Source organism: Marmota marmota, unplaced genomic scaffold, assembly GCF_001458135.2.
Source record: "Marmota marmota marmota unplaced genomic scaffold, marMar, whole genome shotgun sequence".
NCBI lineage: Eukaryota > Metazoa > Chordata > Mammalia > Rodentia > Sciuridae > Marmota > Marmota marmota.
The window spans coordinates 16,571,569-16,588,692 of record NW_025999880.1 but is presented as its reverse complement, the minus strand read 5'-3'; the positions used below and the strand labels follow the sequence as shown (position 1 = coordinate 16,588,692).

General features: G+C 48.5%; 1 protein-coding gene across 4 annotated transcripts in view; it reads right to left on the bottom strand.

The window, feature by feature from the left end:
* Positions 1–16,841, bottom strand: part of Acly (ATP citrate lyase) — a 35,155-nt gene extending 18,314 nt beyond the window's left edge. For 2 of the 4 annotated variants that reach the window (XM_015495713.2, XM_048791411.1), the window contains exons 1-13: positions 16,624–16,840; positions 15,206–15,328; positions 13,425–13,487; positions 12,832–13,022; positions 12,313–12,392; positions 10,948–11,078; positions 10,094–10,212; positions 8,754–8,890; positions 7,973–8,034; positions 6,154–6,271; positions 4,060–4,214; positions 3,492–3,582; positions 2,339–2,368 (exon numbers count right to left, since the gene is read on the bottom strand). In XM_015495713.2, the coding sequence (XP_015351199.1) occupies positions 2,339–2,368; positions 3,492–3,582; positions 4,060–4,214; positions 6,154–6,271; positions 7,973–8,034; positions 8,754–8,890; positions 10,094–10,212; positions 10,948–11,078; positions 12,313–12,392; positions 12,832–13,022; positions 13,425–13,487; positions 15,206–15,328; positions 16,624–16,782 (1,459 nt within the window). In that variant the 5' untranslated portion in view covers positions 16,783–16,840. Of the gene's footprint in view, positions 1–2,338; positions 2,369–3,491; positions 3,583–4,059; positions 4,215–6,153; positions 6,272–7,972; positions 8,035–8,753; positions 8,891–10,093; positions 10,213–10,947; positions 11,079–12,312; positions 12,393–12,831; positions 13,023–13,424; positions 13,488–15,205; positions 15,329–16,623 lie in introns of all 4 variants that reach the window. The other 2 variants (XM_048791403.1, XM_015495714.2) reach the window with 2 other exon arrangements.
* Positions 16,842–17,124: the final 283 nt, after the last annotated feature.

Sequence of the window (17,124 nt, the reverse complement as noted above, 5' to 3'; positions counted from 1 at the left end):
GCCCATCAAAATAGCAAAGAATGTTAGGATGATGGCATTCTGAGAGCTTTTAGGGGAGGAGGTGCCTCAATTTTTCTGGAAGGAGGCAGCAGAGAGAACAAAAACAGCTAAGACCTGCCTGGCTGATAAACAGCACCTCAATGAACAGAAAAAAGGCTCCCCATGTAGAGAACGGGCCCTATCAGTGAAGCCACCCAGAATTCCTCCAGGCCAAATTTCACAGGAAAAGTGATCAGGGTGCATCCCTGTGGTTTTAATAAATTAAGGTCTCTATAAAAAATGTTCAGCTCTCCCCATTTTGATAGCCTCAGGACTTAAACAACTCCCCAACAATGCTTATCACGCTGGAATTCTGGACACAAAAATAACTGTGGTCAGGGTTTGAATTCTCAAAAATTCTGGGTCAGTGTAGGTCCAATGAAGAAGTGTGCGGCAGCTAGGACAGAAGACAGGGCAGCCGTATCTGAGCTCTGACTGGGCTCTGGCACAAGGCAGGAGAGCAAGCTGCAGCACAGGCCCGCTGACCTCCTCTCCTACTCCTCCCTTCTCTCAATGCTCATAACAATACTCTGGATATAACAGGCTCTCTGGTGAGTAGAAAATGATGAGGGGCAGAAGAGAACAAACGGAGCTGGTGGAAGTAAATCCTCAGGGCTAGCAGGTAGCTCCCCCTTCAACTCCCTATGAGTCAGGAAAGCAGTCCTAGGGGAGGTTCTGAGATCTCCAAGGAGAACAACGCATCTACTGAGTGGCATCCGGTACTAATTAACCTAAAGTACTCGTGCAGGCATGGCTAACCAAGTTCAAGGACTGATTAAATCCCTGTGTAGGCCAACAGTAAGCTTCTCAGGACAGAAAGCTTTGCAGATTCCTAGGACTGACACCTGGAACTATGGATCAGATGAGACATGGGATCTCAGAACAATGGAAGATATCTAACCCCATTCTTACAATTTCTAACCCCAAGCAACTAAAGCCCAGAAAAGCCAAATGACAGTAGTCCAAGATCACCTAGCATTAGAACCAGAAATATGAAATGACTTAAGAAGCAACTCAATGTGCAAGGAGGAAGACTATGAGCCACTGGGGCCTGTGTCATTCCAAGGGGGTAAGCATGTGCCACATACACACATCTGCACCCGCCTGTCTTCAGAGACAAAACCCACATCTCCACAAACCCACACACACCTCCAGCACAAAAGGGCAGAGCTCAAGTGCTTGCCTCCTCAAGCCCAGGGAAACAAAGGGGCCATCATGAGCCACCAGCAGCAGGGAGGCCCCAGAATACTGGTGGGAGAGAGAGGGTACATGTGTCCCCTCAACCCAGGCTCCTCCTCTGGCCCTGCTGAGGGACGGCTCACTCCCTTCAGCCTGACCTGTTCTCTTCCCTGACCACCCTCCTCTGTCCACTTCTCCCCATAGCTGTTACAGCAAGCAAAGGAACAAAGCCCCCCACTCAGAGGCCTCCTTCCTTTGAGTGGCAAGCTGAGGACTTAAGTCTGTCCCTGTCCCTTGCCTAATTAGGCCTTCCCGTCCCTCAAGCAAGAGGTCCAAGTCACCTCAGAAGACTCTCCTGTCCCACAGCTGCACATGTCAAAAAGTTATATGGCAGCCCTAAAGCTCAGATCTGATTACTCTAGTCCACGATCAACAGGCAAGGGCATGCACGTGCAGGAAACGTGCACTGTATTAAACTGAGACACCAAAGCCCTGATCCCTTCCAGTGACCTCATCTACAGATACACAGGTTCCTCTCTCTCTCTCTCTCTGCCTATCCTGTTCTTCTATCAAACCTGTTCTGGTATTAGCGCCCTGGAATGAAGTTCACAGTGCGGAAGATGAGGCAGGCCAAGTGAGAAGACGAGGACATCATGAAATGCAGATGAGCATCAGGGGTGATTCCATCATGAAATGCAGATGAGCATCAGGGGTGATTCGCGGCTCCCTGCACACGCCAGCAGACACTGACACCTACTACTCTCTGCCACTCCCCTTACAGCTGAATGGCTCCCTCCTTCCCAGGGGACCCTCCCTCCTGACACCCTTGCACTCTCCAGAGCTGTGGGCATGGCTCTCACTTCACCTCCCTCCCAGGCAAGCAGCCAGAGACAGCCAGCCACAGTGAGGAGAGCGCTGGGTGCAGGCGAGTACTGACCAGAGGTGGAAGGGACAAAGAGCAAAGACTAAGACTTCAGGGCAGGCTACACTGAGGCAGGGACAGAAAATATACCAGACAACACTGTAACCCACCAGGAGAGGAAGAAACAAAGCACACGGAAAAATCGTAACCCACTAACAAAGCCACACGCAGAAGTGGAGCAGGGTGAGGGCATCCTACCTTGCAGGGATCTTGGACTTGGGACTGAATCTGTCAAAGAAAATGACCAAGGCAACTGAGTGACCTGCTGACAGCTGGAGGTTTTGGCAGGAGAGTGGGAACAGGGAAGGGCCCCATGGACAAGCCTTTCTGCGCTGATGCCCTGTTTATTTTTGCAATGGACAGGAGAAAAGCCAACAGAATGGGCAAAAACACCGGCCAACGGAAATGGGAGCAGGAAAGGGCAAAGGACCAAGGGGTGTGGAAGGGGGGTAGGGGGATGAAGGTTAGGTGGGAGTGCTGAACACCAGCCTCCCCCAGTCCTCTGGAGGGACAGCTGGGTGACATACTCCCAACTGGGCTTTCAGGCTGGCCAGGTCTTATCCTCTTAATCCCATTCCTCTTTGTCCCCATGAAGTACAGCATGGTGTTTAGACCAGCATGGGGCTGGATCTGTCATTCTCTGCCAGGAACAAAGCTGCTGGCTTGGGGGCCACAGGGCAGTGGCTCCTACTCAGGAGCCCTTGGACCTAGTGTCACTATTTCCCAAAACGCCTTAGCACAGTCTGTATCAGGCAGAGGCTGCACAGGCCACATAGGCCTAGTGGTACCAGTGATGCTCAGCTAATGCTGGTACCAAGGCTGGCCAGGGTCACATTTCAGTGAATCAGGACAAAGATGAATTAGGCAAGGTATGGATGGGCTAGCAGACAAGGTCCTTTCTTACACTGCATTCGCACAGTAGAGAATGTGTGCCCGAGAGTTGGGTGGGCTACTGTTGCAGGAGCTTACTCTGTGGCCTGAGCTCCCAGCTCCTGCCCTGCGCTCAGGAGGAATCTGGGAGAACTTCCCATCTCCTGTTATTTCTCAAACCCCGTCTCCCCCATAGCCTCCTTCATCAGCTGATAACTCCCCAGGAAGAACCAGGGGTAGAAGCAGATGGAGAGTGAGGTGACCCAGCACAGAGTGGGTCCTCAGGAGCACCCACAGGCAAGGCTAAGTCACCTCAGCCTCGTGTCTAGTTCTCACCCTGTGCCCCAAGTCCACGCTCACAGAGAAGCCCAAACTGCTTTCCGTCACCTCTGCTCTGTTGGCCCAAGCAGGATCAAGCAAGAGAAGAGGAGGGAAGGCACTGAGGCCAGTCCCTGCAATGTGCGAAACCTCGGGGAGTTACCTTGAGGCATGGCAGGCTTGGCCTTCTTTGCAGGTGCCACCTCATCAGCCCTGGACTCAGAAAAAGACGCTGTCCTGCTGGGTGCTGGAGTCTGGGTGGTTCAAGGAGAGAAAAAAGATTAGAGTCACAGGTATGGATGGCAGGGGGTGGAGGGAAGCCACTAGTTCTTAAGAGCCTCAAAGAAATCAGTGAAAAAAAATTATGTACAATGTTGTTCTTTAGAAGCTGCTTCCAAAAACACTATTCTATTAATTTTCTGAGGTAGAAATTAATAACATCTCATGTTACAGAAATACAAATGGAGAAGAGTCAGGATTTTAACTCAGGTGTGACTTTAAATCCTCAGTCTTTCCATTATTCTACCTTGTCTGGGGTGCACACACACACACACACACACAAAAAAAAAAACCACCTGGCACAGGGATCCAGAAACCAGTCTTGTAGGATTTAGTGGTATTTCCCCTGTGTCCCTAAATGGCAAAGGAGAGGCACTATATCCTAGATTAGGGGACTGGTGGGAAAACAAGATGATTCCTTCTGTTAAGGTAGGAGGAAGGCTGGTACCTACCGACGTGCTCCCACTGGCATTGAGGAGAAAATTGGCAGTGTGGGCTGCTGTGGGTGGCTGATTGGGGATGGGCCGGTGGCCTAGGGCCATGCCCACGATGGCTGTCATGTGAGTCTCTGTGCCAAAGACGTGAATGGGGATCCCAGTGGTCTTCCCTGTGCAGGAAGGAGAAGAACCCATGATTCAAGTCTTTGAGTAATTGCCCAAGTACATGGGACTCCTCAAAGGCCCCTTTACTGCCCTGCTCAATGTGTGGCGCTTCTGGTACAAGAACAATTATCCAGGACAAATCAACCATAAAAATCTCACCACTAAACAAATCTTTCTAAAGATCACCTGCTGACAAGAAGAAATGGCTTTACTGGCAAGACTCAAATGACCAAATGTACTGTTAGCATGCATTCCTCTAGCCTTGGCTTATATGCTGGCTCCCCAACCCTCCTCACCAGCACTGGCAGGCACCTGCTTCCCTAGCCTGGTCTCTCTGTCCTAAATACCCTGCTCGTTCTTCAGGGCTCTACATGGAGTCAAGGATCTTTATACTGTAGATGGATGTAATACCTTTATTTTACTTATTTACATTTTTATGTGGTGCTGAGGATGGAACCCAATGCCTCACATGTTCTAGGCAAGCACTCTACCACTGAGCTACAACCCCAGCCCCAAGCCAAGGATCTTGGCCTGACTGATCTCACATCACTCAGTCAACCCAAGTGCCACTTGGCCTCAAAGGCCATCTCCATACCACAGAATCCTAACAGAATCTTCATCCAGTTGCTTACCTGTCTAATGTTCCAATTGTGAGAGCGCAACCTAGTAACATTCACTGTGCTGCCCTAGTGCCTGGTCCATAGGAGGCACTCCATGTTAAGTAACTGGAAACCAGCACTTGGTACCCAGTGATTTAGGCATGGGGGAGAGGGCTAGTGTTTGGCACAGACACCAAATTTGGAAAAATGTGGAAATGGAAAGATTTTCTCTTTCATTAGAGAGTAAGTTCACCAAGCAAGAGCATTTTCTATCTGTCTCACTCTGGAACTTCACATGAAGTCCTGCTCTATAGAAAACTGCTTTTAGCAAAAGTATTGGCATTTAAGACCAAAGCTGCTGGTCCCCAATTTCACTTGCTTTAGGTTCAATCAGGTTGACTTAGGGAGACCGTACTTTAGTTCTGACTGATGAGACATGATCCCCAGCTTCTTGAAAGCTCTGAGTAGAGGATTTCATGAAGCCACGAGTCACTCAAAACACAAAAAGGTGAAAGGAAATCAACATGGTACCACACCCCCACTTCCTTTCCTCCCCATCTCAACTGAGGGCAACTCTCTCCCATTATGCCAGTTGCTCAACCCCTCTCCTCTTTCCTCCACACACCAGCAACCAGTGGTCCTGAGCCTGCTTCCTCTACCCCTCCACCTCTCACTCCCAGCACCATTCCTATGACGGAACATGGCCACAGCCTCTTAGGTGGTCTCCCTGCTTCTACTAATGCTGCTCTTCTATCTACTCCCCACCCAACAAAGAACCCAGTCAAACCTAAGTCAAATTATGCGGTTTCTCTGTTCAACCCTCTCATGGCTACTATCCTGGGGTCATAGCAAGTCCTTCCATGTTTGTTTGTTTGTAATAAGATCTTTATATGATGCTCTGGCTGCCCTTGAACTCATGAACCTCCTGTCTCTGAAGTAGCCAGGATTACATGCTTGTATCACTGTGCCTGGTTCTATTTCTTTCTTTTCTTTTTTTTTTTTTTTTAAGGTGGACACAATGTCTTTGTTTTATTTTTATATGGTGCTGAGAATCAAACCCAGAGCCTCACGTGTGCTAGGCGAGCGCGCTACCACTTGAGCCACATCCCCAGCCCCTCTATTTCTTAAACAGAGTTGAATGACAATGTTCTTCTGCCAATTCTCAAGTTTAGACAGGGAGCTTGTCAGGGGGTGGTTAAGAATGGAAGCAGAAGAAAGTTACACATCAAGAACAGGGATTGGGAGAGCATGAAAGAGCCCAAAGATCAACTCTCTTGCAGCAATCCCAAAATGGCAGGCCACAGACCCTCAGGCTGAGAGGGAAAAGAAAAGTCCTCCATCTTACCGACTTCTCCCATCACCCGTAAGCCCTCCTGATAGTTGGGGCCACCTCTTCGGACAAAGATTGTGACCTCGTGCTCCTTCAGAGGACCCTGGTAATCTCGAATTGCTCTCACAATGCCCTGGAAGCCCAAAGGAATGAAAGTTATGTAACTAAAATAAGCAGTCACAAACCAAGTATCTAAAACCATGATAAACAAATGTACCAGGTGTACATGACAAGGGCTGCTTCCCCTGAAGCACGGCAGGCACTAGTAGTCAAGGATCACACACATGGCTACTGATCTGTGTAACCCAAAGGCCAGCACATGACCACTTGTAATGTTGCTGAGGTGGATCTGTGGGATGCTGAGAGCCAATCTCCTCGAAATCCTGATTCACTAGGCCTCCAAATTCAGCAGGGCTTGATCGTCTCTCTTGTCCTAAGTCATTTTACCACTCATTGCAATTGCGGGTATGTGTGTGTCTGTGTTGGGGTCCTAGGAAAGGTATAGAGTCTTCTTCAATGACAAGGCAGCTTAAATGACTTAGGGAACAGCTCTTCCTATGTATTTCCATCCATTCTGAGAAAATAATAAGCTGAAAAGTACATCCAATACTATTTCTAAGTACATCCAAAACTATTTCTCCAGACAGAGAGCAAGTTTATGAGCTGGAGTCTCATCTCTGCCAACAGTGGCATTTTACAGAAAGCTCTATGCTGTTCCTGCTCCACACCTACCAACCCTCACCAAGAGTGCTGCCTTTACTGCAGGGGGTTAATCCCAAGTTAAAAAAAAGGGCTACCAAGATGCACCTGTATTCACTTTGTCCACTGAATCAGGTCTACTTAGGGAGACCCTGTTTTAGGCAGGACTGATGAAGCATGGTCCCTCCCTTCTGAAGAGCTCAGACTTCCAAGCTGTTTTTTTTTTTTTAAGTTGTAGATGGACACAATACCTTTATTTTATTTATTTATTTTTGTGTGGTGCTGAGGCTAAAACCCAATGCCTCCCACATGCCAGGCAAACGTTCCACCACTGAGCTACCAACCCCAGCCCCCAAGGCTGACATTTATTATTATTTTCAAAACATAAAAAAATGAATGTATTTGATGTTTCTGCATAACCCCACTGAGCGACAGTACAGAATAATAAACAGCCTCCCGAGCTGACTACATTGAAAGGGATAACTCTTGAGACATATTTTCTTAAGTTATCAATGGACCTTTATTTATTTATTCATTTGTTTGTTTGTTTGTATACAGTGCTGAGATTTGAACCCAGTGCCTCACGAATGCTAGGCACGTGCTCTACCACTGAACTACAACCCCATCCCTGGCGTTAAAGCATGTGGTCATGGCCCTGACTCATGCATAGGGACCCAGGCTGGTGGAACCCTGGCTGGATCAGGGCAGGAGTCCATCCATCCAAGTCATCAAAACACTTTACTCATTCTAACATTTTATAGAAGGCACTAGTGACTGAGATAAAAAACCAGAAGGTGCACAAAATCCAGAGTCAAGACAGGATATGAAAAATGAGGACAATCATGCCAGTCCCACAAACTGATCCTGAGAAAGCAGGAAAGTAAAAATTTGCTTTTTCCCTATGCTTCAAACAGAATTATGGTCCACTGAATGTCACCTACTTGCCCATCCCTCTAGGGTCTTCTGTACCCACAAAGACCTGGGATTGGTTTTAATCTCCAAAACAAAAAGAGAGAGAGACAGAGACAGATATACCAACCCTGGGGCAAGAGTTCCTAAACTGGACTGAGTAACCCATGAGAACCTGCCTCTGGCTCAAACCTTGCTTTCCCCAGAAAATGCTACAGCTGGTTACCTTGAAAGTGGCGGCCACATTGGTGAAGTTTGCAATGCTGCCTCCTATGATGAGGATCTTGCCTGGGTTTGGAATAAAGACAAAAATTGGTTATAGAGGTAGACTTGATAATTGTCCCAGAAATCCAACTGAAGGAGTTTTCGCTCCTCTGAGCAAAGGTCCCCACTTGTGTGAGACTGTATAAGGGAGTAAGCAAGATGGTCTCTCCTATGCCTAATCAGGCTTCTTTGCCCAACTCTCCATTATCCTCACTACTGGGTGGTGACGGTCATTCAAACCCACAATTCCTACATCATTCCTAGTTGGCACCCAGAAATCCAGTTTGGCTTCTGGATACCTCGGATGAGATGGAAAAGTTAACATCTCTGTCCCTTTGTCCTTCCCTCTCTCATTTAAAGGAAGGGAAATGAGCATGTATAATCCCAAAACTATAGGTAAAGGCACACTGGAAATCACACAATCCAGGTGATACATAAGGTCACTAAGAACTGAGTTTATGTCAGGTGAGATGGCACAAGCCTGTAATCCCAGCAACTCAGGAGGCTGAGGCAGATGGATCACAAATTCAAAGCAAGACTTAGCAACTTAGTAAAACCTTAAACAACTTAGTGAGACCCTGTCTCAAAATAAAATAAAAAGGAGTGGGGATGTGGCTCAATGATTAAGTGCCTCTGGGTTCAATCCCTGGAACAAAAACAAAGGAAAAAAAAAAAGAGCTGTTCCCACTGGGTCATCCCAGGAGAATGGGTGGGGTGTGTACATGTGCACAGCCAGGCCTTACCATCTGGGTGTTTCTCACGGGTCATGAGGGAAAGGATGGTCTTGGCATAGTCATAGGTCTGCTGCTCACTTGGGGCACCCGAGTATTCTCCATAGTTGGCCAGCTCATTGACACCCCCCAGGTCACAGATGGTATCACTGCCAGGGAGACACAGAAGTCAATGCTGGCTTGGGGCAAAGGAAGGTAGCCTAGTGCCTGAGAGAACACATTGTCCCCACCCTGAAGCACTGAAGTCAGCCTGCGGAACCAACACCAACCCCCAACCCCCACGCAAGTCTCACTTGAAAGGCCAGCTGTGCTCCAGAAGGAGTCTCCTGGGCAGTGCACTTTGAGCCCTGGTGCACCAGGGTTCTGGGCAGGCAGTGTGGGTCAACAAACAATAAGCAACTGCCCAAGATAAAGAAACTGCACATCACAGGAGTCCCCAACAGGCTGCCCAATGGAGAAGACTGTTGCAGTCAGATAAAGGGTACCAACCAGCCATAAGGGGATGTGGCAGACCACACTTCTAGAAAGAACAGAGATCTACTTTTTTAGAGAAAAAATTGCTGAGTACTGAAAAGAATGTAGAATATGATATCAATATTTCTACAAAATAAAAAAGTATAAATATTTACTGCAGCATTAAAATGCTGCAAGGACATAGAGTAACGTGTTCAACAAGGTGACTTAGTAGGGAGACAGGCAACTTTCACTTGCTTATTCATTTTCTGTATTGGTTATACTTGTGCATAGGGCACATATAATTAACCCTAATAATTAAAACCTACGGGGCTGGGGTTGTGGCTCAGTGGTAGAGCACTTGCCTAGCATGGGCAAGGCCTTGGGTTTGATCCTCAGCACCACATAAAAATAGATTAATTAACGATATTGTATCTAACTACAACTAAAAAATAAATATTTTTTGAAAAAAGAATTAAAACTTATAAAAACAGGCCGGGCATGGTGGCACATGACTGTAATCCCAGCAACTAGGGAGACTGAGGCAGGAGGCTTGAAAGTTTGAGGCTAGCCTCAGCAACTTAGCAAGACCCTGCCTCAAGATAAAAAATAAAAAAGGCTGGGGGTTTGGCTTGATGGTAAAGCACCAAAGCACACCTGGGTTCAATTTCCTGTACCAAAAAAGAAAACACATCATTCTGAAGCAAATTAGGTTAGAGGAGACACTGTACAGAGGAGCCTTCACCAGAGCCTCTCAAAGCTCTTGAGATATCACTGTGTTTATCTGCCCTGTGAGTTCCTGGCTCACAAAAGGTGAGAAACCAGAGACCTACAGGTGACCCAGGAGTGGGTACCAGGTACACCAGGCTGACATGTCATCAGTAACCCCCTCCTGTCACCTGTAAACAACAGAGGCGCCACCTCCAGCCACCATGGTCCAGATCCTCCCTTTGGGGTTCAGCAAAGTCAGCTTCAGGCTCGCCCCACTTTTGGCATCCAAGTCTGCAATGTAGGCTTCCTAGGGACCAGAGAGGAAAAGGAGGATCGTTGGGGCGTCCCCTTCACAAGGTCAGAGATTCCAGGACCACTCCCCTTTCCCTGGAGATATATGAAGAGGTCAATCACCTCAATGGGGAAGGGGAAGAAGGGATTGTGAGAGACACACACGTGAAAACATTGGTATCTTCAAATACCAAAACCACCCACAGCCACAGTCACCACCTGGAGACAAACTTCCCAACTCCAGAACTTTACTTTGTCACTTCGTTTTTACCACAACCCCTATGTGCATGTGCCTGCTTGGTACACGGGCCTCTCCTGCCCTCCCAGCCCTACCTCTCCTTCCAGCCCAGCCTGTGTGGCTTCAGAAGGCCTGACCCTGCTGGGAGGACTCAGAGGATGGGGTGGGAGACAGCAATTAAAATTCTCAGCTAGAGTGGTGCGAGAACTACTTTCCCTTCCTGATGGGATCAGGGGGAGCCACTTGGAATTAAAGAGAAGCAGCAAATCAAGTTAAGAGCCCAGGGAGGTTGATTGAGAATGAAGTCTAAAAGGATTTCTGGCTGGGATTCAGAGGCTTGGCGGACTCCCACCCCCACCCCCACCCCCCTGGGATTTTAAGAAAATTAAATGGTTCTCGATCTTCCTTTTCCTGCCAAATACACAGCCCAGGATGGGGCCCAATGCTCGGCTGAGATTAGTCACTTGCTCCTTGACCCCATAACCCTCCATCTCCTCTTCAAACCCGCCTCACCTCTGGATATGCCTCGCGTCCGAAGGGGGGAGGAAACTCTATATCACCCCATTTCACTTTGCAGATGTAGTCGGCAGTGGCATCCACCTTGGCTGCCAAGTCAAGGACATAGACACCATCCTTGGTCACCACTGCAAGAAAAGGAGAGGGAATCAGATACCAACTCTGGTCCAAACTCTTCCACCAGAGTCTCCCAAACAACCCCTATGGGGTCCCTCAAAGGCCTGGGAACTCCCTAATCACCTGGAGACTCAGCTTTCTCCTATTAAAGGAAAGACAAGTTCTCCAAGACCAGTTCCTAGTCCCTGGCCTTTTGGTATTGGGACAGGGAGGTCTGTACTCATTGCCATGGTAATTTTTAGACATCTTTATAACATGCTATACTCCCTGCTTTAAATATTTAACCTTTTGCCTCCACCCCCATGGCCCTGCCATTAAAAAAAAAAAAAAAAAGTGGCAAGGGTATAGCTCAGCAGTAAAGCATTTGCTTAGCATGCACCAGGTCCTAGATTCCATCCAAAGCACCAAAAAAATACATAAATAAATTTAAAAATTTAGGAATGAAAACTGAAAATGTGTTCAAAATGCATTATTGTTAGAATACCAGCCCAGGTGTGTAGCTCTGGGATTCATGGGGTCCTGCTAGGAGGAAGCCTCAATGTGAGGTGGAGTGGGAAGTCATGGGTACACTGAGTCCCCAATCAGCACAATTCACTTACTGCTGCCTTACTGAACATCCATCTTCCTTCCCCCCTAGGGCCATTTAGCTAATTAAGTTAGCACAAGGCCATCTGGCCCATTAGAGGGACTGCATCCTCAGCTGGAATCTGATTTAATTTTTCAGCCTCCTGGACTTTGCCCTGGGAGGACCTGGCCAGAAAGAGCCCACACCACTCTCCCACACCACCTGTCTCCTTCACAGCCAGAAAGGCCTGCAGCAAGCTCTTCCCAGTGCTGGGGTCAATGATTGACCAACTCCCAGAGAGAGAGGTGGAGCCTCCAAGTACACCAAGGAAAAAAGGGCCTGAGGGTCCTACAAGGGCCTAGGAAGCCTAACCCACTGGCAGGAAAAGCAACCCAGCACAGTCAGATCAGAACCAGGACTTCCCCATCAGAGGACAAATTAAGGCCAAAGGAAGAAGTTGGAATCGGCTAAAAGAGGAATGATCGGTTTTCTGAGAGCTCAGAAACAGTAGTTGGCCCCAAATGAGCTTGAAAATCTCTCCCCATCTGCACACCAGTTGCTTACAGCCCTCTGGAAAGCAGGGGTCTTGCTCTTTGAACACTAAGGCCAGACTTTTTATAGGCACTGGGACCCAGTTATAACTGACCCTTGCCCCACCCCACCCAAGCAGTGTCTGTTACCAAGAGGATTGATCTCCAGGTAGGTGAAGTACAGGTCCTCGTAGAAATTGAAGAGGCCAGAGATGAAACTGGCCAGAATTCTAGAGGGGAGAGGGAGAGAGGGACAGTCAAACTATCAAGGGGCAGACTCAGCAGGCCCTTGCCCCAATCTCCACAACAATCTCTCACTAACACTGACAGCCCTACTTCCTGACACCTGCCCTGCTGACCCCTAGCTCTCCTCTGCAAACCCTGCTCCCTGGATGTCACTCTTCAGCCACTGAGGTGGAAAGGAGCTGTCAGACGTGGAGCTGGGGGAGGAGGCGCCAGACAGACAGGGGCAGGGAGGTGAGGGATGCTGACAGCATAGTGCAGCGTGACTTGGGCAGCACTCCACCCCCACACGTGGCGCTCTTCCTCAAGAAAAGGGCTATGCCTACCACCTGCTCCCAGCCAGACAGACAGGCCCACTCTGCTTCCTCTGGTCCCATCAGTCTCCCCATCCCCACTGCCACCTCCCTACCATCCCCGTGACTCAACTCTTTTTTGTCTTCAGGGGCATGGACCAACAGGTGTTTCTTGATATCCTCAGGATTCAGCCTCTCATCCACACCAACAAGGAGCTTCTGGGCTTTGGCATCCACATCACCCACGTCCACTCCCCCCTCATGATGGAACAGGACATAGTCCCCTTCGCGGGTTGCATAGATGCAGACATAAAACTCCTCCACCTTGTAAATAAAGACAACATAAAGTGGTTGGGGCAGAGTTGAACTCTTTTCTAAACCCAGCAGAAAATATTCATCCAGAGAAGACCTATTCATTCTCCTTTGGGGACAAGGAGGAGAGCAGAGGCTACTACCTCCGTGGATGAACCAAGGAGACTCCATCTAGGGGAAGCAGACCTGCCTTTATGTCCCTCATTATCTGCCCTAACTCTGCCCTGCTGCAACTAAGCCTCTTCTGAACTTCCTGCTCAGACTCAGGTATGTAGTACCCTCCCACCCACAGTTCAGCTCCAGTACCCCTGGTCCCGTTGGCTTTTCTCCATCGGTTTTACCTCTCCTTTCATTACTTTAAGGTAGACAAATACCTTAAGATGGAATGAACCAGTTTGGAGCTGCCTCACATACCTGACTGTGTGGGACAAAGGGTTCAATCAGAAAGTTCTTGAGGAAGCCTCTGGCCTTGCCAACCTATGGAGAAATTGAGGGAGATGAAGCTTAGAGGGACAGCACACCTTGCTCCCCAGGGAAGGAGGAGATCAAGTCCAAGCACTGTAACCATGACACCCAGAAAGGAGATTTTTTCCAGAAGCCAGGGCAAGGGGTCACAGGTTCCCAAGTTCAAGAAGCCCTTGAGATATCTCTTTAACCCCCTTGTCCCAGCCCAGCTGCACCTGGACACACACTGACCTTGCAAGTTTGCTTTCTACCTCCTCTGTCAGTTCAATGTTGCCCCGTCCCAAAAGGCAGAAATCAGGCCTCATCTCCTGCCCTACCACACCACAAATTAAATAGCTCAGACAAATCAAGGCCATCCCAGAGCTCAAGCAGAGAGACAGGCAGGTGTGAAGGACGGGGATGAGTATTCTGCTTTGTATGCCTTGTAGGCACAATGACACAGCCCGAGGACACGAGGCCCAGCTGGGAAGAGAAGAGCCAGAGCTTGATGGGGAAAACTTCTCCACAGATTTTACTGAGGGCAACAGGCCTGCAGAGCTAATCAGTCTAAGTGAGTCCCTGGCGGCAGTCAAGGCAAGACAGTGTTCATCCCAGTATGTCCTGAACTCCCCACCCGGCCTGTGCGTCATTGCTGAGTCAGGGACCAGACAGTGATCCATCAGAGGTAATGAGCCGCTCCTGCCGGGTGCGATGCTGCTGCCAGCTCAGATGTCCCCAATATCCCCCTCCCAACAGCCAGCTGAGGAAAAGGGAGCTTGACATGCTCCGTGAGGACACTGTTCAACCATAAGCCCCATCATCTTCTCCCCAGAGGCCTGGGAACTCAAAGATCGGATGTTTTTGTCGCCAGGCCACGTGCAGCTTCAAGGATCCCTCTTTACCCATGAGTGTCAGAAATTGAAGTTTAACATTAAGAGCTACTTTGAGGAAGCCCAATAAAGAAAACATCTCCATTGCTACCTTGCTTCCTATTTCCGCCCAAGGAAGAAAAGCTCATCCCTGGTCCACACTTACCCCAGATGATTATCAAGCCCTTCAGAATTGTGTGCAAAGCCAGGTGCAGCAGCATTCCCAGGCTAAGCCAAGCCTCAGTCCCATACCCTCCCTTAGTTGTCCAATCCCTTGAAGAGCAGGATGAAACACACTTACTACTGAGCACCTCTTAAACCATATTTCACTCTAGCTCTCTCTTCTACACTTGTTGAAATTAATCACTGAGCTGGGAGAAGAATTAAATTTACTCTTTCAGCATTATTAACTGTCTCATCAAAGAGTTTTGGCCCAGTACATCTCTCTGCCTAAATGATTCTGCATCTCCCATTTTCATCGTATCATCTATCCTTTTTGGAAAGCATGTCATCACAAGCAGTTACCATAACCCCTTTGAAAACTGGAAAAAAAGCAGTTCCCAGAATGGGTCTCAAAATTCTTATTTCGTGATCACTGTTAAAGAAACAGACCAATTCCAACAGCTCTCCAATTCTATCTTCGCAGTACATCTTGTCTGAATCAGTAACAAAAGGAGTTTAGAGTCCCCTATAGGAAGTTAGAAACAAGCACCAAGATCGGCCCTGCTGCCCAAGGCTCCAGGGCAGGGCAGCGCCACAAACCCCCACCTCCCCTGGCTGCCTCAACTGGCTGTAGAGGTAAGCCATAGTGGCTGATCTGGATGTGATCGTGTTGCTTCTATTACCACAGCTCTTCCACCCTGGCCCTACACCTGGACTCACCGTGGCCTCATGTCCCAGTCGTGGCTTTAGCCAAGACTTCACTCCATCCAGAGTGAGGTTAACCCCAACTAGGCCAAGCTTTCCACGTCGTTTGATCAGCTGGTCTGGCTTGACTACCAAGCTCTGGAAAGAGAGGAGTGGCATTCAGCATAGGAAGTTAACAGTTTAGGGACTCAAAGCACAGGACAATCTGGGTGACTTCTAATTCATTACACTCCAAAAGTTTACTTTTTCATCTATCAGGGTCAGCTTCCCTCACCTACCCCAGCCTAAGCACACACTCTTTTCTCTCCCTCTCTCCCTCTTTTAAGTACTAGGGATTGAACCTAGGGGCACTTAACCAAGGAGCCACATGCCCAGCCCTCTTTGTATTTTATTTACAGACAGGGTCTCACTAAGTTGCTTAGGGCCTTACTAAGCTGCTAAAGCTGGCTTTAAACTCAAGATCCTCCTGCCTCAGCCTCCTGAGCCACTGGGATTATAGACATGCATTAACACACTGGGCTAATCTTTTTTGATGACCAGGAGTCTAGAACCATCCATACCTAGGATTGAGCCTAGTAGAGTATGTGCTCAGTAAATACCTGCTGAATGAGTGATTCTCTGCCCTCCCCATGGATGTATGAGCTTCTTGATTCAACTGCAAACTCCTCAGAACATGGACTTGGCAGAGTCCTGGTGTGACAAGGTCCTTACCTTTGAGGTAATCTGGTCAAACCCACTCCTGTCTACTATAAAGTCAAACAGGCGGCACCTAGCTCAGGTGCTAGGAAACTTGCTACCCCTGAGCTGCTTCACAGAGGAAGGAAACACGCACCATGGGTCCTAGTCTTGTTCTCTAGGGCCTGCCTAAGAGTCTAAGAGCTTCCCAAAGCCTTCTCAATGATGGTCAAAGACAGGAGCTTGTATTCAAGACTGAACCCCAGGGTCCTCTCAGCTATTCTTCTCAAAGTACAAGGTCACACTTCCTAATTACCCTGACACATTACTAATATGCTCCACTTGGAGGAAAGAATAACATATAACTACTTTTTACCAAGCATCTACCAAAAGCCAGGCAGCACACTAAATGCTTTCTGGACGCTGCTGCTAATCCTTATATCCCAGAGTGTTATCCCTATTTGACAGAGGGAGAACCTGAAATTCAGAGATGTGAAATGGACTGCCACAGGACAAAATATAATAAATCTCACAAAGAGCTGGGATTTAAACACCAGTTTGTCTAGTTCCAACCCCATGCCAGGGTACCTCAATATACAGGGCTCAGAGCAAAATCAAGACTCTGCTGAGCCCCCTACAGATATGATGCAGGCAATCAGCAATCTATGACCCCTTTGGGACATCTCCCACAAATCAATCGCTTTCTCCTCCCAGACTGGGGGCCTGGAAGAAGGGTTCAGTGTGGAAACAGGGCTCACCTGGCTGAGCAGCCAGGGGTGGTCCTGCAGCAGGCGGGCCCAGTCTGTATCAGGGGTGACCCTGGCGTACTTGAACCGGTTCTGGATGGCTGAGGTGGTGCAGATGTACTTGTAAAGGAGTTCCTTGCCTGTCTGCTCGGAAATCGCCTTGGCAGACATGGCTGGAGAGGGACCTGCTTTACCTGTCAGGGTGAGAAGAGCAGGTTAGTGGAGATAAGAAAGTAGAGGTACCATCTACTCCAGCAGAACAAACCCACTTTCAATTGTCCCACCAATAAAACTAAACCTTGGCTTTTCTTAAGAAGGAGGAAAAGGGCTGCCCTAACAGGAGGGAGGGAGAGCTCAAATGGTGGCTTCTCCAGCAGAGGACCTGAAAATGATGGGTGATGGAAAATGGTGAAGCGAAATGAAAATCCACAATGCCCCTGCCCTCAACCTTGCTCTACTGCCTCTAGGCCAAACCAGCTCAGCCACAGCCACATTCATCCTGGAGCAAAGGGC